General features: G+C 47.3%; 1 protein-coding gene across 3 annotated transcripts in view; it reads left to right on the top strand.

Moving 5' to 3' along the window:
* Nucleotides 1-19,966, top strand: part of KIAA1671 (KIAA1671 ortholog) — a 61,405-nt gene extending 41,439 nt beyond the window's left edge. For all 3 annotated transcript variants that reach the window (XM_030460859.1, XM_030460860.1, XM_030460858.1), the window contains 7 exons: nucleotides 13,852-13,970; nucleotides 16,027-16,282; nucleotides 17,727-17,901; nucleotides 18,295-18,422; nucleotides 18,757-18,896; nucleotides 19,075-19,157; nucleotides 19,264-19,966. In XM_030460859.1, the coding sequence (XP_030316719.1) occupies nucleotides 13,852-13,970; nucleotides 16,027-16,282; nucleotides 17,727-17,901; nucleotides 18,295-18,422; nucleotides 18,757-18,896; nucleotides 19,075-19,153 (897 nt within the window). In that variant the 3' untranslated portion in view covers nucleotides 19,154-19,157; nucleotides 19,264-19,966. The remainder of the gene's footprint in view (nucleotides 1-13,851; nucleotides 13,971-16,026; nucleotides 16,283-17,726; nucleotides 17,902-18,294; nucleotides 18,423-18,756; nucleotides 18,897-19,074; nucleotides 19,158-19,263) is intronic.
* The last annotated feature ends 1,823 nt before the right edge of the window (nucleotides 19,967-21,789 follow it).

Genomic DNA, 21,789 nt, shown 5'->3' with positions numbered 1-21,789 from the left:
TACTGCAGCAAGCAGGGAGCTGCACTTGCTGCAGAGATGTTTGAAATCCAACTCTTGGATTAAGCAGTGTGAGTGGTAGGACTTTGGTGTCAGCCTTGGACACAGGGGCTTCATTGTTCCTGAGGAACCCTCTGTAGCAGTGTCAGAATAAATGTACATTTTTTTTTTTCTGTTTCTGTATAAGCAGCACCCAGCTTGGGGGTATCTCTTTCCATTTCCATACAAAACAACTGTGTAACTCTTCAAAAGAAGAGCTGTGTGAGGAAAAAAAGGGTTCTCTATTGCCTGGATTCCCTTTTAACAGCGAGGGGTTTATGAGACTGGGAATTTGAGAATGTTTGAAACAAACAGAATGTATCCAGAAATGAAGAATAAGACAGAGAATGCTGCGTTTTGTCACCAAAGTTGGGGTTTTTTTGAGTTGGGTTGCTGGAGTTCAACTCTTAGAAATGGTTCTTAGAAGGCAGGCCACCTTCCCCAGGGCTTCCTGTGCTTGTGGGCAGGTTTGCAAGCAGCATTTCTGACAGGCAATAAATCTTTCTGTGAGAATCATTTCATTATTTAGAAATTACTCATTCCATTACATCTTCTCCTGCAAGGCTGAGGGGAGGGAAGGATGATGCAAGGCCATGGTACTTTGTAGAGTAAATTGAGCAACGCAACAAAAACCTCCTTGAATAGACAAGTGAGCAGCTTTCAACTTGCCTTTCTTCCCTTCATCCCTCCCTTTCTCCTGAACTAGTCACGTCTTGAATTTGGACACCTATTTGTGTTTGTGGGTTTAAAACTGGAGCTTTTATTTCTGCTCTCCTCCCGACCAGGCTGTTTCCAGGAATTCCATGGCTGTGACATCTGACTCCTCAGATTTACCTGTTTTTATCCATGGGGTCCTCTGTTACCCCCCCACCCCTTCCAGGCTTTGGGGTGACAACCCAACACCCCGGGGTGTCCCAGGTGCCAGGGAGGGACTGACAGAGAGCCCTGGCTTGTGGAAGTTGTGAACAACGTGTGAAAATGGAAAAAAAAAAAAAAATACTGCTGGGAATGGTCAGCCCTGCTCAGCTGGGCTTGGAGCTTCTGGCTTAATCATTAACTTGGCACTGGCAGCATGGTCACTCAGCTGGAAGGATCTTCTGGGAGCTGGGGAAGCATTTGGAGGTGCTGGTGCTGCCTGAGCACCCCGGGGGCAGCGGGTGTGGGTTTGGGTGTGTGGGAACAGGGAGGCTGTGGGTGCTGGGTTCAGCCCCCCCTGGCAGGGACACAGGGACACTGCTGTATTCCCAGGGAAGGGTTAAAATCGGGAAGTCCACGTGACAAATGCAAACTATGAATCATTCCAATGGATCTGTGCAAGTCCTGCCCGCTCAGGCAGCGAGCAGATGCTGTTCCCTCGGTTGCCATGGTAACGCTGCCTGTACTCCAATAAAGCCCAGCCCAGATCCTTCCTTGGGCAGACCTCTGCGGGTGTCACCTACCTCATTGTTTCCTCTCCGGAGAAGAGGCAAGGCAGGGACAGAGAGGAGGGAACAGGACACCGGCTTTGTGTCACCTCTCACGCCGTGTCCGGGGAGTGTCCCGGGATCGGGGACACCCGGGAGCCGGGCAGCTCCTCCCGCTGGTGGCAGGAGAGGAACCGGCGTGGGCAAAGTCAGTGCCGGGTCCCTGCTCCGGGCTGTTCCCAGCTGCATTCCTGTGCCGTGAAGCCCCCTCGGAGCAGAGGAGCTGATGTCATGCAGCAGAGCTCTTGGCAGGCTCGGAGCAGGCAGCAGGTCCAAGCTGGGAGGCAGCAGGAGTGACACGGTTCCCCTCCAGCTCCCCAGCCTCCCCGCAGCTGCCATCCGGAGGGGAGAGCTTGCAGGATGCTCCTGAAGAGGGGGAGACCACTGAGGAGGGGGTTCTGAGACCTGCCTGCAGAGGGGTTGTTTTGGGGAAGAAAGTAATTCTGGATTTCTTGCTGGGAAGATGTGATTGTTTTGCTGCTCAATGGATGGTGTAGAAGCATCAGAAGTTTGTTTAATGCACTCCTACCTGAAAAGCTGCCGAGCCAGAAGAATACAAGTTTTTTTATCTTTCTACAAAGACTTGGCTTAAAAAGGGAGTCTTTTCCAGCTCTGGAATGAGGCATTAAGAGACTGATCCTGTGCTGGAACATGGACTGATTTCAGGTGACTGTGTCAGGATTCAGACCTCGCTTTCTCTCCTGTGACATGGCTGAAGGAAACACCTTTTGATGGAACTCTGGAAATCTCTTTGTAAGTAGGAAAAGTCTCCTATTTTTTTCCTGCTTGGCAAATACCCATCTGCAGCCTCACGTATCTTTTCTTACCCACCTCTCAGCATGCTGATGGTGACAGTGTAGTGCTCTTCCCATCAGCTGGAAGTATTTTACCAGTGGAATCGTTTCACCAAATAACATCAGGGCCGTGGAGGAGCCGAGATATTTTACACTCATTGCCTCCTGCTTATTGATTCCCTATCTCTGCTGGAAGGGGGGAAAAAAAAAAAATGGATTACCTTGGAGACAAGCTGACAGTGGCACAAACTCACATGACCCAGTGGATGGGCACAGTGCGGAGATCCCTACAGGAAGCACTGAATTTGGTCACGACTGCGGTTGCTCACGAGCGGACGAGCGGGGACGGGGGCAGCAGAACTCCCTTCAAGAGAACCTCCTCCTTCAGGCACTTTGCATCCCGCAGCAGGGAGTCCTTCCGAAGGTTTTCTGTCCGGAGTCAGCAGAGGTTTTCCTCTTTGAGGAAGAGGCAGACGAGTTCAGAGCCACCTGAGCTTGTAAGCAATCCATCCATCCATCCATCCATCCATCCATCCATCCCTCCGCCTTTTTGAGACTCCCGAGCCAGAGAATGTGCTGCAGTTCCCTTGGTTTCCTTGCAGCTTTTTACCCAGCACTGGTACCTATAGTGGGGCTGCTTTTTAATACAAACCCAGCCCTTGCTTTTTAATATAAACCCTGAGCCCTTGCAGGGAGGGGGGTTCTGTCTCTCTGCTCCCAGCTGGGTTCTTTGCAGCACAGGTGGGAATTTTCATTTTCCAGGGAACAAGCTCAGTCCAGGTTTTGGGAATGGGGAAGGATGTTGTTGATGTTCATGAAAGAGACTTTTCCCATGCCCCTTAAGCCCACCTGACAGAGCACAACTCTTTCTCTCAGATTAGAAGAAGAGAGTCAGAAACTGCCCTCGGGTCGGACATTTCACCCTCCCAGGGCAGCCTGATTGGGAAGTCCCTCAGCTTTTGTAAATTCTCAGTAAAAAAAAATGCCTAAAGCTGAGTTTGTAATGAGTGCTGTGCTGTCACTCTGCAGCCAATAGGAAATTATCATTATTCTCCTCTTCTATAGAAAACTAATTGTTTTTTCTCAGGGTAATTGCTACTTTGGCATGAAATAGAAGTTATTGGAGCAGCATGACCTGTGCAGCAGGAGCAGGGCAGAAGCAGGGTGTTCTTTCCCATTAAATGCCTTCCCTAGGCTCTGGGTTATTTCCAGGAGGGATGATCTGAATTAAATGTCCTGGGGGAGATGCTGGGTGTGTAGAGAAGCCCCTTCCCAGGGGGGAGCTCCCTGCACACTCCTGGTTCTGGTTCCAGCAGGCACTGCAAAGCAGTGATGGGTTTAGGTTCTGGTCTGTGAAAGGTAAAGAGATCTGGTTTATTCTGGCTTATTTCATGGAGAGAAGCCTGAAGTGGGGGTTGGAGTTGTACCTGAGGGTTTAAGGCTGATGCCTGAAGCGTGGGAAGCAGCTGTGTGAGGGGACCTGAGTGGGGTCAGGACCAAAGCCCTGGTGCCAGCCTGTGGGTAAATCCTGAGCTGCTTGTTCTCTGGAGTGGCTAAAGTGGTTTGGATGGTGTGGTTTCTGGGTTTGTTCTGTGTTTTGTTTGGGGTTTTTTTTTCCAAATAAAGCAGCTCCTCACTGCAAAGTGGGAATCCCTGAAGTTCTGCTGTGGCCTCGTGGAAGCCTCGCAGAATGGTTGAAGGTAAAGCTGCATTCCTGGGGCAGGTGTGGTGCTCCTGGACGGGCTATTTCAGTAGTTTTTATCAGCTCTGGGTCTAACATTTTTGTCCTAGCTTGCTTTTCATCTCCTGTTTGGCAGTGCTGGGAAAGAAAACATTGTCAAGTGAGCACAAAAGAATGAGGAAAATATTTGGTAACCACTGTTACAGAGTTAGCATGGTGACGTGCTCCTTGGCTTCTTTTTTTTAAGGTGATGGATTAGATTTATTAGATCAGTTGGTTCAAAGAAGTGGAGATTGAAAAACGGAGGTGTGGAAGCTGCAGAGGGCAAGTGTCCCACTGTCCTTGCAGTGCCCTGCTTATGGAGCAGGAATCCTGAGCCACGGGGTGACCTCTCCAGGTTGCTCACTGGTGGCAGCTGCTGGAGCTGCTCCTCCTCACTTCCAGCAGGGATTGTGCCTCTCCTGGGCTTTGGACAGGAATTTGGTGTCACTTGTGCCCAACTCCTGTGCTCAGACTTGTGAAAGTTCAGAGTTTGTGTCACTGCATCTTCTGCAGAATGAGTTGTGAGTTGCCCAGACCTTCAGCTAACTCTTTTTTTTTTTTGTCATCTGGCTGGAACCTGGGTTTATTTGGTCCTTGGAGCTACTGTTTCTGCAAAAAAACAATGGGATTAATATAATAATATTAATAATATTAATTATATTAATTAATATAAAACAATTCATCACCACCCACTGGTTTGTTGCTGTAGGGATGCCCTGCAGTCCCTCAGTGCAGTTTTAAAGCTGTTTTTTAGTGCCCAACGAGGCCTGGTGGCTGTCATCTCCCCTCCCTGCTGCTCCCTCCAAGCCAAGAAACCCATCACACCTCAAGCCAAACACCATGATTTGAGGTAATTTGAGGTTTGTTTGGTTTTTTTTTTGCTGAGTTGTCAGGCAGTGGAGGTGTGAGCTGTGTCCTGCAGCAGAGGTGGCTGTGTGCTTGTCCCCAGCCCTGTGTTTCAGCTGGGGACAGCTGCAAGCTCTGGAGCTGGGAAAGGGCTCATGGATATCACTTTTTTTATTTTTTTTTTTTTCCCCTGTCTTGTAAGAGAGATTTTTATCCACTGCAGAGGAGCTTTAGGTTTGGCGTGAAAGGGATTTGACGTAATTGGTTATTTCCTTGCTGGAGGTCATAAAAGTAGGAGTCAGGCTGCAACAGAGAGGAAATCATTTTCTTTTCAAGCAGTTCTCTTTAACAGCCCAGGGAGTACGTGTTTGCTTTGCTATCCTCCTCATACCTTGTCAGATTTTCCTGTTCAGTGTCTGGCAGGGCTGACTTCCTGACCCAGCTCTGCCTCTGATGTTCACTGGGTTTATTTTAAATCACTCTTTGGTATATGCAACAGCAGGTGGTTTGCAAAAAGGATTATGTTGGGGTTTTTTTTTTAGTTTTAATTTTTCCTTATAGTCCTTCTGCTACTTTCTTAATTGAACTGGAACACTGTGGTTGGCCCTGCCTCCATTCCCAGCTCGGCCCCCTGAGCACACTGGTTTGCTCATCAGTTGCTGTTTCCCAGCTTTTCCTTCCTCTCTTCTGCCCTATCTTCAGAGCTCTCTGTCCTTTCTGTTTCCTTGCTGTAATTGGTCTGAGACTATCAGGTCTGCTTGTAGAAAATACAGTGTTCTCATATTTAATTTCAGGAAAAAAGGTGTTGGGCTGGACTGGAGAAACTTCCTGGCCGCTCAGGGCTGGGCTCTGCTGGTGCAAAAAAGCATCCACACACCCAACACCATGGGAAATGGCATCATTATTCTGGGATGGAAACATCAGATCTGGGGTTCTGGGATTGCAGACATTTTTACTTTACCCTCTGGTGCTGAGCAGCAGGTGAGGGACCAAGAGGAGGGCTTTGAAAACTTGGTTTGAGTTACAGCACCTGCACATGGCCTGGGACTGCATCTCTGCTTCTATGGGAGATCAGTTCTGTCTCTTGGGATTTCACCCATGGCTGTAATCATTTATCCCTTATGGAGAACACCCTCCAACAAACTGTTGAAGATGATGTAAGAAGAAATTCATACAAGAAATTCCCTGTAAAAAAAGCTCATACAAGTTGTTTTGGTTCTGGCTGGTTTGGTACAGACCCCACACCAAATAGCTGCTGAACTGTTGTACCCTGATATTCACCAGGAGTTGCTCCCCAAAAGATGAGCTCTGTGCTGTCAGGGAATGGAATTTTATCTCTAAGTTTCCAGGAGCTGTTGTGGGGGGTGAAGCCTCTGTGCAAAAAGGAGCTGTTTGTCTGGTGCTGGGCTGGGGGGAGGAGTGATGCTGTTCACTTTAATTAATGAAGATACAAGGGCCAATACTGAGGCAGTTCATGCTTTTTCATTCTTAATAACTTTTCTTTGGTTTAACAGGCCATGAACATAGCTGGCAGCATAAATCTGGGCCATAAAACTGTAGTGATGGGTGTTTAGCAGACTGCCTTTGTTGTTCCCTTATTATTTTGACAGGAACAATCACTTAGACAACGTTACCCTGTCATTTTATTTAGGCTGGCTGCCATGAGTTGATTTTTCCCATGTTCTTAAAGCATAAGAAAACATTTAAATACATTCAGAGTTGGTCACTTGCTGCTCATTCACCTTGCTTGGGTTTTGTTGCTTTTGTTGTGAAGCACTCAGTGATGGAGTCTGGCAGGGGGAAGGGAACAAACCCAGCACAGCTCTGCAGATTCAGGCTGGCAAGCCATTAACTTGTTTCATTTTAGTGAAACTCTGATGGTTTCAGGGAACAGTGGTGTTTCACTGGGCTGGGTGTGTGTTTTGACTGCTCCCTTCTGCAACATCTTCAAACATCTCAACATCTCCTCTGAGATTTCTGTCCAAACCAGCAGCACACTGGTTCCCAAATCTGTGTTTGTTATTCACTTGTTGTCAGGAAATCCTGCCACTTTCTGTGCATCTTTAGGTTTTTAAATTATAAGGAGCATTTTTCCTGGGCAATGTTTGTTTGAAGTTTAACTTGTGTCTTCTGTGGCAAAACGTTAACTGTGCAGGAGAGCTGTGAAATAAAGTACTGCAAGTAGGAGGTGTTGATCTCAAGCATCTAGATTTTCAAAAAAAGCAAATATATTCCCTTCCTAACAGAACAGAATAAAATTGTCATGTCCTGGCTTGTGTCTCTTGCAGTGTGGAGGAGGGACCCAGTTCAGGTCCCAGTGATGGATGGGAGCTGGAGATGCCCTCTGGGAGGGAGCAAGTGCTGAGGTGGGACAAGGCTGTTGTGCTCCCAGTTGTGCTGCTGGCCAGGCTCCTGCTGGCCTTGCTTTCCTGGGGTTTCATTAATTTTTAGCTTGACTGGCTAAGGCTGAAAAGAAAATTTAATCTATTGGTATAGGGGGGATTTTAAAGGTGTTCCCAGCTATCTGCACTGCTCTGCTTTCTGAATTCCCACTTCTCAGAGGCAGCTCTGTCATGGCTTGCCCAGCCCAGCAGGAGATGTATATTTAGAATTTGGTTCTGGTCTGCTTTTTGTACATGGGGTTCACTCCTGCTCTGTCTTCAGCCTTGCAGAGTAACCACACGGAATGTGCTGAGTGTTCACAGCAAGGCAGAGCTGCTCTGTTCTCAGAGTACAAGAAAAAATGACAAACCTTCAGATGTCTTGGAAATCCTGACTGGAGCAAGGAGGTGAACTTTCCCAGGAGTCAGTGTGAGAGCAGGGAATAAATCCCATTGCAAATGGGCACCAGATCCCTGGCAAAACAAACTCCATCAGGATTAATTTGGCTGGAGTCAGCTCTGGGTCAACTTGGGATCTACCAAAGGAGGGAAAATCATTTTATGTGTTAAAAGGTGTGGAAAATGACACTAAAAGAGCTGTGATAGTATTCAGCCTCCTCAGGGTTCACATTTTGTCTGGAAAGAAGGGGCTGCTGGGCACATGCTGGTTGAACTGGAGTGAACCCCTGAGCTTGCTGGCTGTGATTCCCTCTGGCTCCCTTCTTGCTGTTTGCAGCGAATGTTTTGTGCTGGTTTGGGAGGAGGATCCCATCAGCTTGGCACTGACCCTCTCTTCAAACCACAGGGGGTGGTTAGGTCCTGTGTGTCAGTTTGGGTGACTAAGGTGACAGTGTTTTTGCAGCAGCAGGGACACACCTGAAAGGGCAGCGTGTTCAATACCCAGGGGCTGGGTTTGGTTGTGGTTCAGTTCAGATGCTGAAGCAAAGAGGTTTTTCCTTCCCAGAGCAAGGCTGGTGTTCCTGTCAGCTGTAGGAGCAGGGCTGAGGTTTGCCATGGGTGCAGTATCAAGGGTTTGGGCAGGAGAGCAGCTGAGGTGGTGCTGGGGGGAGGTGGCAGCTTGGGCTGGGCTGTGCCCTCCCCATCCACTGACTCTGGGGTTCTGCTGAGGTTCCTTGGCATCTTACCCCCTCCCAGGTTAGGGTCTGGAAGGGATGTCTGCACATCTCCTTATTTCTGCAGGCCCAGGTCAGCTTTTCAGCAATTTTTGCCCTGCCTTTCTAGGCTGGCATCAAGCTGGGAAGCTCTGAAGAGGTGAGAGGATGTTCAGACCAGCTGGTGGGCTGTAAGGTGAATGCTGTTGGGTTTTACTTGGGGCTAGAACTGGTTGGTGGAGAAGATTCTATGGCCAGGCAGCCCTGGGTTGCATAGCAACAGTGAGGATGGAGGGGCTGGGTTCCTGAGGATGTCTGAGCCTCTGGGACTCAGTGCCTGCTCCACTGCACAGGGAAAAAATGAACCGTTTGTGATTTGAAGGGTCTGTAGCAGAGCTGTCTGGATGCTGAGGAGGTAACAGTGCTGAAGGTGCTGGGTGGGAGGGCTCCCAGAGCAGGCTGGGGCAGTCAGGACACACGTCCCTGTGTGTCCCTCTCCATGTCCTGCAGTTTCCCACCTGGAAGCAGACTGTCCTCTGGCAGCAGTGCTGGGGAGATGTTCCCCTGGGCAGACACCAAGGATGCTCCCTGCAGTCTCCATACCCACTGCTGGTGGCAAGGTCTACAGAACAAGGCAAAGACCTTGAGGCTGTGAGATAAATCAGTCCAGTTCCTTTTATCCCTCCTCTGAGGCTTGGGCTGCAGTGTTGGTGAAGCCATTCCCTGGTTTGAAGGTGTTGTGTGGAATGAGGTCTTGGATTGGGTCGGGAAGTCCTCCCAGCCCGGTGGTGCTGGAGGGTGGAGTTTGCTCTGGAGGTCTCAGCTCCATCAGTGAGGTCAGGAAAAAAAAAAAAAAAGTGCAATTCCTGGAACTGTTTATCAGTGGCTGCAGGCTGGAGGGTGGGGTGGGAGGCAGAAGGTGCTGCCAGGGATGTGACACTGGGGCAGTGACTCCTTTCAGCAGCTTCTGGGGTGGCAGAGCCTCGTGCCTGGTGGCAAGGGACTGGCTGGAGCAGTGGTCCTGAGCCATGACTTACTCCTTGTGGGCAGCACTAATCCACGGGATAGTAAGTACAGAGGGGAAGTCCCAGGGTGCTGGTTCCACAGAGTTTGGCTTCCCACTCGCTGTAGTGGCATTTAGATACCTACAGAGACAAAATAATAAGGGCTGTGAAGTGTCGGGTGGTTTCTGGGGCTCTCTCTGTGGGGTGGGATGGTTCTGATGTGGTGTTACTCTCAGTAATGCTGTCAGTGACCCAAAAATAGATAGTTTGCCTCTTAGGAATAATCCTGAGGATCATTAGAATAATTGTAGAATAATTCTGGTTAGAAAGGACCTCTGGAGGTCATCTAGCCCAGCAGTCTCTGCAAAGCAGAGCCAGCTCTGAAGCAATAGAATACAATTTCACAGGGCTAAGGTGTGTTCCATCCTCTGGCACATGCATGGGGCAGCTGGGATGAGTTTCCTCCCTTTGTAAGGACCTGGAAATTCTCCTTAAGAGCAGTGGCACACTTAAGGGGCAGGGGAGTTCTGAATAGGAGCCGTTTGACCAAACTTCTGACTACTTTTAATTAAAATAAAATTGAGAGAGGGAAAAAAAAAAAAAAAAAGCTTTTGAAGAAATTAGCAAAAAAAATGTCCTCTTTGAGATTCTATGAACGAGGCAGGCAGATGGTCAGGGCTTCATTCCATTGTGCAGTTGCCTATTCATATTCATTTCATGCCAGTAGGTTTTAACTTTTAATTCTTGCACTTCAAGCTGTAGGGTGTCGTTCTGGCTGTCTGATGTCTCGGTCTCTTTAGCAAACAAAGATATTTTTGAAACTGTCTGTGCGGGTTCTGACTCATGAGATCTCCTTCCACTGCTGCTCCTCCCATGCCAGGTCTTTATTTTTTCAGAGAAATTTGTGCCTTCTTTCTTAGGGATGGTTCATTTTTGTGCTGATAGGACCAATGCTGCATGGGCATCATTTTTGGGAACTTGGAAATTGCAGGAGTAATCAGCCCTGGGCTGTTGCCAAACCCAGCTGAATTCCAGGGGAGCACTGAAAGAGGCAGAAGCACAATGTCTCATTTTAGAAGAGGAAGGAGAGGCAAATCAGGGTCCAACTGGGCTGCTTTATGTCATATGAAAGTGGAGTTGTGGTTCCCCCCAGCTCCTGTTGTAAGAATGATGAAGCTCAAGATCAAAGCATGGAGAATTACAGCAGTTGGATGCTGGATCCAGAGTAGTATTTGGCAAGATTTTCCTGTGGTTATAAACAAGAAAATTCCTAATTTGGGTTTATGTTGTGTGCCAAGAAGAGACCAGACCCCTCTTTTATTGCCTTTTTCTTTGAAATGTCTTTTTCCTGTATCAGGGCTCTTGTGATTATCAAGGCAATGGCTGTGCCTGGCTCAGCTCCACCTCTGGAACTCCAGCCTGGGGCTCTTCTTCCCAAGAGATGGATAAAAGAGTGGATCACAGATACTGGCCCAAGTTTGCTGAGTTAGTTTGGGTAGCTCTGTCTTCCCCTTCTCTTTTCAGAGCAGTTCTGTTCTTAAAAGCAACCAGAGTCAGCTGTGTCAGTTCTTCCTCTTGCAGGATCTCTTGCTCTGCAGAGCTTCTGCGTTACAAAGCAACAAATAATTCTTATTTTCAGCCCTCTGAAGAGGTGTTGGGCAGTGCATGTTGGGCAGGGATTCCCCCTTGCCCCTCTCAGTACTGGGGGCTGTATCATGGTTTGGTGACAGACCTGGAGCTTCTCTCTTGTACATTCAGAAGGTCTTGGGTTACTGTCCCAATCTCCCATCTGTTTTCCAGCTTTCCATTTGTAATCCCAGGTTGTTCTTCATGTTCTTTGTCAGGAACACCAAGTTGTTCCAAGGAAAATGTCAGTGCCAGAAAATGCAAATGTACCCCTGTGATCCAATCTGAGTTGGTGGTGGCTGAAAGCATCAGTGGGGCATGTGTACAGCTCCCAGGGCATTTCTGGCATCTTGACTGGCAGGTAGAGAAACAGAAGTGGAACAGAAACTTGTAAGTGCTTTCCAGAGAGCACAGAGACTGAAGAAGGATGGAAGTAGAGAAAATTATATATATATATACACACACATACACATATATATATAAAATATATTTTTTTTTCATCTAGCCTCTGTTTTTTGAAAGCAAGCTTGTTGTTTCTGTGACTGATCATTCTGCAAATGAAGGGAATGGATTATTTCCCAGGTTGCTTGGAGTCTTGCTGGAGTAGGGTGAAGAGGCTGCTGGACAACAGCTAAAACTCATCATTCCCATGCTTGCTGCTAACCACCTCCTGGAAAGAGTGACCTCTGTGGCTCTTGCTTCCTCCTCCAGCACCAGCCATCCCTCCAAGCTGCATGGACAATAAATGGCTTTGCTGTGTCACCGTGGGTCCCCTGGTGACACCTCCAGCAGGCAGGGAGAGGCTTGGCTGCTCTCACCTCTCATTCTTTGGGGTGTACTTGGGACCTTTTTTCTCTCCTCAGGCTGACCCAGGATCACATGAAATTCTCTGCAGCCCTTCTACCAGCCGAGTCTTTAAATAGTTGAGGCCCAAGGAGTGATTTGTAGAGCTGGAAGAATGTTTAGTTTTTCTAACTCATCATTTGGCCTATTAAGAAATGTGGGTTGAGAGAGGTCACCAGGGAGAAGCACACAGCATCTGAAATCAGCACCTTCCTCTGGGAGCAAAATGCAGTAACAGGACTTGATCTAATCAAGTAAGCTTGGAGGACTTGGAGTGCCTTATTCTTTAAGTTTTGACTTTTCAGCTTGTTTTCCTGAATTTCAGTCTACAATCTCTACAGTAGCAGTCATGTTCCTTTCCCAGACTTCAGTTTGAGCACAGACACTTGGTACCTGAGTGTTAATTGTGTCATTTTGGTTATAAAACTGCATCTCCTGGTTCAGATATATATAACATCAAGTGTGCTGTTGCCTGAAAGTGAGGAGTGTGTGCTGATCACTTTGTCTGCAATGTAAAACTAAGAATTAGTGAGCAGTGTGTTTGCATTTCAGTGCCTTTCCTGTTGCCTCTGCAGTGGCATTATCTGGGCTGTGCATGTCCCCTCCTTGCAGCCATCCTTCTCATGATAACACCCCCCATTTTGTAAACAATGTCTCCTAAATACAGCACAGAAAGTTGCTTTTCTGCTGCTCCCATTCCCCTTTCTGAGCTTTTTGGACCATGTTGTCTGGTTAGAAACAAGGTGAGAAATGGAAAGTGCTGCAGCATGTTCTGTGCCTGGAGATGATGTGCTTCAGGCAGAGCTGCTGGAAAACACTGGGTTCCAACCCTGTTGTCCTTACTGAGTGTATCTGTGCAGTCCTAAGGCAGCAGACAGCATTCTTCTGGTTCACAAAATGAAGGATGCTAGAAAAGGTGCAATCCTTTTGTTCAAAGGTGCAATAATAATCAGGGATTCCTGTTCCATCCAGTATGGGTGTTACTTTGTGCATCCTGAAGGGAAGGAGATGCATTGGTGGTTTCCCCCAGCAGGTCTGAGGAAGTTTGTGTATGGGGTGGGGGTTTTTTTTCCCCCCTTTTTATTTTTCTAAAGAGAACAGCAGCTTTGGGCAGGTGGAAAACAACATAACCACTGTCAGATGAGCTCCTCATAAACAGAGTGGGGGCACTGAAGCCATCCCTCTGCTTGTTCAAGATAATGAATGCAAAAGGGGCCAACATTTCATTATCCAGGCACAAGATATTATTTCAGTAACTCTCTCCCTCCATAGCTCAGTACAACTGCAGAACAGAATGTGGGACAGTGCTGTATTCTGGAGCAAATGAACATCATTGCTCTGCTGCAAATCTTGGGTGCCAGCAGCTGACCCACTTCCCTTCCCTGGAAAGGAAGGGTCCTTGGATGCAGTTTTCCTCTTATGAAATAAAAATAGTTACTTGGGAAATGAAAGGTTGGAGCGGAGCACAGCAAAACCACCCTGCTCTGTCCTTCTACCTTGTACTTTGGGTTTGAACCTGATGCTAGCACTCAGCACCTTGTCAGAGGCCTTCTGGTGCCTGGCACTGTGCTTGCTTATTTATTTATGCATTTTATTTTGAATGCTTTCCAAATAAAGAGCTGTGGGGGGAAAAAAAAAATAAATCCTTTTATTAAACCCAGGGAAAGAGGACAGAGCAGTGGAGCTGGTGTTTCCCTGGGATGCCTGGGGAGGTTCAGTGCAGCCCCAGCAGAATTCTCTGTGTCTGCAGAAGTGCTCTGAAAACTTTGTGCAGCCTGAGATGAGAGTGGTCTGAAAGCAGTGTGGAGACACCAAAACAAGGGAGTGAGTCCCTCCAATTTGCCTTATTTATCCAGGGCACCAGTGCTCATTTCACAGAGCATCCTTGCTCTGACCTCAGCTTTCAGTCCCCATCTCCACGTTCCCCTTCGCTCCCTTTTGGTTCCCGCTGACCCGAGCTCAGCTCCCAAGCTCTGCAGGGTTTTGTGCTTCAGGAGCTGAAGCTGTGGTTGCTGTGTTGCAGGACCAGCTGAAGCAGTGCTTCTCCAGGCAGCCCCCGGGTGCCAAGGACACAGACACTTTGGTGCAGGAGCCCGACAACCACTACGGCACCTGGAGCCAGCAGCGGCACAGCGGGGACAGGTAAGGGACAGAGAGGGACAGACAGGGCCCCTGGCACCTTCAGGAGCCCACTCTGCATTGCTTTCTTTTCTTCCAAGCTCCACTCTACATGGCTTTCTTTTTTCCAAGCTGAGTTTCAGTGACTGCACTGCTCCTGAAGGAGAACTGCTCCGGGAGTCGCAGCCAGGTTTGACATTTCAGCTCCAGGGGGAACCTTCAGTGTCACCAATTTCATAACCTCTGAGAAACCCAGCCTGGAGTAGGGTAGATTTAACAGGTCTGCTCCTGAGGAAACTGCAAGTTAGATGCTATTTTCTGGTGCTAAAGTGATAGAAAGATCTTACTCAAGGTGTGGAGTTGAGGGTGCCCCTGCTTGCTGCAGGGGGCTTGGACCAGGTGAGACCTTTAGAGGTCCCTTCCACCTCAACTTACTCTGTGATTCTATAGAACATGGGGAAAACAGTTTTCTTCAATAAATGCACAAAACTGCTTTGACAATTCTGTAGTAGTAAAACTTCTAATGCTTTGTATTTATGTCTTTGTAATTATAATCAGAAACAGACATTTTCAGGGTTAGGAAGTGGTTACTTTCTTGTGTGCCACGTGCCTCTGGTGGGTGGAACTGGGGTTCTGGGAAGATTTGGCTGAAATTGCCTGATTTCCTCCCTCTTGGGTTGATGGGGGAGTGTCTGGTCATGGTTAGGGCACCCCAGCAGTTTGGGGGTTGATTTATTTTTTGTGCATTTTAATGTGGGGAAGAGGAAAATGAAATGGGCTGTCAGCTGGATGAAAAATGCTGAATTGTTGCTTTTCTGTTATTAAAATGATCTATTGACATAAAGCTGGAGCACTCAATTGTAAGGGATTTTATTATTTACACCTTTTGTGTAAATTATAGCTTGATTTACCCTGTTGGAGCCAGTATCTGCTCAGTGTAGTATGGAGAGAGCCTTTTATCTGGCTTTTTAATACTGTACTTGTAGAGTTCTTCCAGCAGACACTGATGCCAGTAATGTTTGGTGTGCTCTACACTTGAGAAGTGTGGGTTATAAATATTTGATTGGTTATGGAACCAGGGTAAGTTTCAGCTTGAAGTTCAGTGAGCAAAGTGTCATGCCAGCAGTGACATCCAAGCCTCCTAGAAAATCAGCTTTGATTATTATAGGCATTTTCTGAAATCAGACCTTTAACAAAGGTTCTTGTCCCAGCTCCAAACCAGCACCTGAAAATCAGTTCATTAGAAAAGCTCCCCCTAAAAATCCTGGTTTATTGAAGTGTTACATTCAGTCCATTCTATGATTGGATTTTTATTTTTTCTGAGGCTGCAGATAGCAAATATCACTTGATGCAAAAATGCTAGACAAAACCTTCCCCCTGGAGCTCATTAGTGCTGTTTCTTAATTATCCTGGGGCCCAGGCATTCACTCTACTCCTGAGCTGGAAACCCTCTGTGCAGTGTTTGCTCTGCTAGGCTGGAATTGTCCCCTGGACTGCAGCATGATAGAAGTTGTTATTCAGCAGGAGGCTCCTGAGTGGTTTCCTCCCCAGATTTCTATCCCCATGGGCTGTACCAAGGGCTTTTATTGTTTAAAAAAGGTGCATGTACTCCCACGTGCAGGTTCAGATCTTTTTTGGGTTTAGGAGAGTGTTCTTGGGTATTTGCTGAAGAAAAGGGGCTGAGTAAATGAAAACTCTTGTTAGGGAGAGCAGAAAAAAACCCCAAGCTCCTCCAATACTTGAGGTTTTGCTTTTTAAACTGGAAACTCCTAAAATTAGAAGCAAGACAACCCTATTTTTACTGTCAGTAGAGCCTTGCTGTGTTTCCTACAATCTCCTGCTGTTCTAGGAAATGCTCCAACCGAGGTGACAAAGGGGGACACAGCAGCTCCCAGTCCCCCCCACCCAGTTCTGGTGCTCTGGGCATAGGGAAGGTGTTCAGGAGGACATTGGGAGCATCCCAGTGCTGGGGACAGGTCCTGCCACCCTCAGTGCTCTCCCTGAGCACCTGGAAAAGGCTCTGCCCAATCACGAGCTCTTTTCCCCTCAGTCTCACTGGAGTCCTTTCCTTCCTTTGCAGTTTTGTGCCTGAATCTCCCTCCTCAGAAAACGATGGCATTTCCACAAGGAAGCAGCCTCCCAACAGCCACCCATCCTCCCTCTCCTCCCAAACAGAGCCTGCATCCCTGGTTGATCATCATGACTTCTCCAAAGACCAAAGGAGCACAAGTTTGGACCGTTCCAGCACTGACATGGACTCTACTGATGGGACTGATTTACCTCCTCCAGGAGACACTTACCCTGAGGAGAAAGCCACTGATTTCTCTTTCATTGATGTAAGTCACAGGAAAGAGGATTTCTCCCCCTGGGCCAGCCCTGGGGTTGCTCTGTTTGCCACCACACATCTGGAAACTTTGCTCTCAGACATTCCTCTGCCTTTTCTTTATCACATTTGATTTCCCCAGCTGGCTTCCCACCTGAAAAGTTTAAGATCAAAGCTGCAAAGTTCTCCTGGGTCCTCTGATGCTTGTGTTCTGAGGCATTCCCAAAAGCTATTGACCTCTGCTGATGTCTGCCCATGGCTTGGAGAAGCTCCTGCTTCTCTTTCTGCTCCTCAGGGAGCTGTAGCAGCAGAGCTCAGTGGCTCCATGGGCAGTGGAAACACAGGTAACAGGGATGGGTACTGTGGCTGCTGTGCCAGGAGCCTGGGGATTTAAGGCTAGAAAGGCATTACTAATATTTGTCTTTTTTTACAATTGGTCTCTCTCTGTAGTAGCTGTAGGCATTTTAAAGGATTTTTTTCACACTGTCAGCTGGTACAAGAACAATCATTTCTGGCCACACACAGGTGAGCTTTAGAGCTCTCTAAAAAAACTTCCAGTACTGTAGTTTTTTAGGACAGCACCTGGGAACTGCTGCTTTGGCTTTCATCAGAGTTGATGAAAATTATATAAAATCTCCTGGCAGATGTGTTGGTCAGTGCAAGATGCCCATCTTACATGGGTCATGTAGCTGCTGCTTTAAAGAGGAGTTTATTCCTGACCTGAAATCTCAAAAGCCCCCCCAACCCCCCCATATATTCTGAAGAAGAGGAGGGGGCTCATTGATGTTTGCTGGTTCCAGGCCAGTCTCTAACAACAAACTGGTTTAAATAATTTGATAGGTTAAAGCTGCTTCTTTTGCTCTGTAAATGTTGTTGCCTTCCAAGAGGGATGGATGTTGGGAATGACAAAACACAGCAATTTTCTGACACTTCACTTGTGGGCTCCTTGTTGCTGCTGAGCTGCCTGAAAGCTTTGGGGATGTCAGGACAAGGAAATATTGCAATGAAATCACATTTTTTGGCTATGAAAAAATACAGCACTCTGCTAGAAGAGAACTCTGTGTAGTTGCTCTTTTGAGATCCCAATCTTTGTTACTGGCCTTCAGCTGTTACTGGCAGGCAAGGCTTGTGTTCTTGAAGCACTCAAGGAACCAACAGCCTGTTTGTTGCAGTTATTTTTTTCTGTTAATGTAGTGAAAATAATTCATGCAGATCAGGCTCCCGTGGCCAAGAGAGATGCAAGACCCAGCACTGCACCCAGGGAGCCCCAGTGGCACTTTCACCCTCCCCAGAAATTCCCTTTCCTATGAGTTCTAAGTAGCTACAGGAATAACAAACCAATATACACAGTTTAATTAAACCTAAAGGGTTAATGCAATAACGTAGGCTGGGAAGTGATTCTGGGGGAGGTGGGTTTTATTTCCAGGCTGTTCAAGGGCCTCTTTTTCTCTTTCCAGCAAACCACAGTGCTGGACTCCAGTGCCCTGAAGAACCGGGTGCAGCTCAGCAAGAAGAGGAGGCGCAGGGCTCCGGGTCCCACCTCGCTGAGGAGGAGCAGAGGGCTGGAGCTGGAGAACAGATTCTCCTTGACAGAAGAACCAGATAACACCTGGATGTTCAAAGATTCCACAGGTAATTCCCCCCCAGCACCTGAAGCAATGAGCTGGGAGCAGCCTGGCTGTCAGGGCAGGAACTCCTGGGGGATGTGAGGCTTGGGGTCCCTGGCAGACACCTCTCCCAGCTGGATTCCTCCTGTCTGCTCATCCTCTGCTGCTCTGATGGAACTGGGAGTACCTTCTGTTCCCTCACTGCTGGCAGCAGGAAATCTTCCTGCTGCTGAGTGCTTGGGTGGGTTTGTTGCCTTGGTCGAGGCACTGAAGCCAGTCCTGGGGTGTGTTAATGTTGTTAATACATCTTGAAGTGGAAGGAGAGGTCTAGAACAAGGGAGAGATGAAAGGTCTGCTGGCTAATGGGGGTTTTTCCCCTCTGCTTTTTTTTTTTTTTTTTTTTTTAACAATTAATTAGAAGAGAAGAAAACTATGCAACAGGAGGATTCTGAGGAGGAGGAGAAGAGCCAGCACACTGCCAGGTCACCTGCTGTGCAGGCTCAGAGACTGCCTCTGTTCCCAGGCATGGACCACTCAGTTCTCAAGGTGAACATGGGCAGAGCACACCAGAGGAGTCAGACCATGCTGAGATGACCATGCTGGTTATGGGGGGTGGGGGTGATGTGTAGAAAAACCTTGTGGTTACTTTTCTCACTCTTAAATCTTGGCTGGAGATAAATAAAAAAAAAAAAGCTTTGCAATAGCAAATATGCTTTCAGAGCTGCAGAGGTTTATGAGGAGTCCCTGCTCTGCTTTCAGGCATGGATTGCTCTCTTTTGACAAATCAGTGATTTGCTTTGTTTCTGGGGGGAAAAAAAGAAAAAAAAAGTCTGAATGTTGCTTCACAAATGAGATTTTCTTTTTTATTTGTACTGTTCAGGCCCAGCTCCGGAAAAGACAAGAGTCTGAGAGTGCTGGGGACGTGGGTTCTGCTCAGCAGTTCAAGTCCCCCAAGGCAGCCCTGCAGCTGGGTCCTGCTGGTGGCAGAGTGCTGCCCTCCAGTGTGGAGAAGGAGGAAAGGTGAGAGGTTTCCTCAGAGCCAGGAGGATGGTTGGTAATCCTCCTTTAGGGGGCAGATAAAATAACTGCAAGTAAGGTTCCTAAAGCTGCAGCCAAATTATAGATATAATTTTTTAATTGCTTCTGTAATGACTTTTTGTAATTAAAGAATAAAGAGTATTTTTTTTTTCTATCTTAGGTCAGAAGAAAAGTCTCCTCAGTGGCTGAAGGAGCTGAAATCAAAGAAGAGACAGAGCCATTATGAGAATCAGCTTTGAAAAGGTACCACATGGGGACAAAAGCTCAGAGCATCCCCTGGGTGACAGCCCCCAGGGAGGGTCTGTCTGGCTGCTCCCCCTCCTCACCCTCTGCTCTTGGTGTCTTGCAGGCAGGGATTCTGACTTGGAGAAGAGAAAGAAGTTCAACAAGAAGCCTTAACTCATCTGACCCTGAAATTCATGTGTCATGTTGCTGCTGTTTGCTTCCTGCCTCAACTGCTATGTGCATGGTGCCTTCCTCTTGTGTGGAGAAAGCTGCTTGGTGTTCCAGGCAAACACCAGGCTGGGTCCTTCCTGGGGTTTGGGACAGGCAGAGGAGCCCTGTCCTGGAGAAGGAGCTGGCAGGGAGGACTTCAGCCCTGGAACATTGTCCTGTCCTGTCTGAGCTGTCCCCAGAGGGGCTCAGCAGCTCCCAGCTGGGATGTGTGGGAGCTGGGGCTTTGTGTTTGCTTATGGGAAATAACAATTTTAATCAAATTTATCTTTTTTTTTTTTTTTTGGTGAAAAAATAGTAAGCTCCTGTTTTAGAATGAAGTCTGTGGAAGGTGAGAGTGGAAGAACAAATGATGTTTACTGCCATATTGAAAAAGGAAACTTGATTATTTTTTTGTAAAATGTATTTTTGATTGGCTTATATTTACCTGGGATCTGCTGACCCAGCAGGTGAATATCACTTTTAGATGAACAAAACGTTAACTTTTGTCACTCTTGAAATGGTGTATTCTGTGTTTTGTCAGCATGTGGAATAACTGATTCATTGGAATGTCTTTCCTAAAAAGGATCAAGCAATAATGTCAACCAGTTCTCTTTGGGGGGAAAAAAAAAATAAGTTGTAAATACTGTTTTTATAACAAAAAAGGAAGGGAAGAGGGAGGATGCAACACTCAGATCAGGGTTCCAGTTAATTGTGAATGTCACTTTAATAGCAGTTTGAATAGTCCCACTTCATATTTTTATTCCTTGGTCTGTAAATACCAGGTTTCAGTTTTTATTTTTATGCTGATTTTGTGGGATAACCTAAATGTGCTCTCCAGTTTCACAGATGATTTCCTTCCCTCTGTGGGAGCTGTCAGCCCAGGGGTGTTACCACCATCCCTGGTACCTCCCACCTCTTCATAGCTTTGGATACAGATCCCCAAACCAACCCAGATGTCTGGTTGGGACATGCTTTATTCCTTCCCCAGATAAGTGCTCTTTTTTCCAGGAAACCTTTAAAAATGAATCCCAAGGAGGATGTTGTTGCCCTGCTGTTCCTCCTGGCTCAAGCCCAGAGCCTCCCTCCTGCTGGGACAGCAATGCCAGCTCTGGGGCTGGACCCTGCTCATGGGCATCCCTAGACATTAAAGATAAAGCACCAGCACTTGAACTCATTTTCCTCTTTTTCTTCTTTTTCCTTTTTTTTTTTTTTTTTTCCTTTTTTTTTCATTCTTTTTTGTTTCTTTTTTTTTCCCTTTTTTCCTTCCCTTTTTTCTTTTTTTTCTTTTTCCTCTTTTCTTTTTTCTTTTTCCTTTTTTCTTTTTTTTTTTCTTTTTCTTTCTCTTTTTCTCTTTTTCTTTTTTCTTTTTTCCTTTTTCTCTTTTCTTTTTCTCTTTTCTTTTTTTCTTTTTTCTTTTTTTCTCCCTTTTTTCCTTTTTTTTCCTTTTTCCTTTTTTTCCTTTTTTTCCCCTTTTTTTCCTTTCTTTTTTTTTTCCTTTTTTTTCCTTTTATTTTTCCCCTCTGATCAGTGTTCAGAGGAGCTTGATTGACCTGAGGTCACCACACTGCTGCAGCAGCTCCTGCCTCGTGCTGCAGTGCATTGCCTGCTCTGCTGTCTGCCAAGCTTGCAGCTGCCAAAGCCATGTGCCAATTCTTCTTCTGGAGGAGCTGCAGCCTGAGGAGGTTTTTCAGCCCCAGCCTGCTGGTGGCTCAGAGCAGGATCTCAGCAGACAGCTCCCAGCTCTGCATCTCTGGGATTCAGTTCCCATCTCAGCTCTCCCTGGACATGAATAAGTTTCTCTTTGTTAAGAACACCCCACCAACCCCCCTGTGCTTGGTGCTTTGCCCTGTTTCTCATCAGAGCTGTTGCTCCCAGCAGTTTTCCAGCCCCAGTGGGATCACCCAAGGTTCCTGCAGGTTTTCCACCCTGGGCTGGCAGCTGGCTGAGCAAGAGCTCCTCTTGGCTTGGTTGGAGAATATTGCACAGGTTTTTTTTTAATTCTTCCCTTTCCTTTGGATGACAGTGGGAAAGGAGACTCCTGGAGGGGTCTTCTGGGATGGGTTTCAGGCACACCTTGGGTCGAATCCCTGTGTGTGTTGGGCAGCCCTGGAGCTGTGAGAGGGGAAGGAGAACTCCTTCCTTGCCCTCAGTCACTGGGGGAGTTGGGGCTTCCTTGGAACAGTCTCTAGAAATCAGGTGAATTCCCCCTGTTTAGGAGAATACTGACAGGAGCTTGGGTTTGGGGGCAGCAGGCAGACAGCGTGGTGTTACCAGGAGCTGGAGGATTTCCTGGTCCTTGGGCAGTTGTGTCCCTGCAGTGTTTGCTCCGTGCTGGAGGGAACTGAGGGGATGAACACAAGGTTTCCACAAAGCCCCCTGGATGTGTCTGCATTTCCACACCTGCTTGGACAATGCACTGAGACTTTACTGTACTGAGTAG

This window comes from Calypte anna, chromosome 15 (genome assembly GCF_003957555.1).
Source record: "Calypte anna isolate BGI_N300 chromosome 15, bCalAnn1_v1.p, whole genome shotgun sequence".
Taxonomy (NCBI): domain Eukaryota; kingdom Metazoa; phylum Chordata; class Aves; order Apodiformes; family Trochilidae; genus Calypte; species Calypte anna.
Note: the sequence above shows the minus strand (reverse complement) of the source record. Positions and strands in the feature narration are given on the sequence as shown.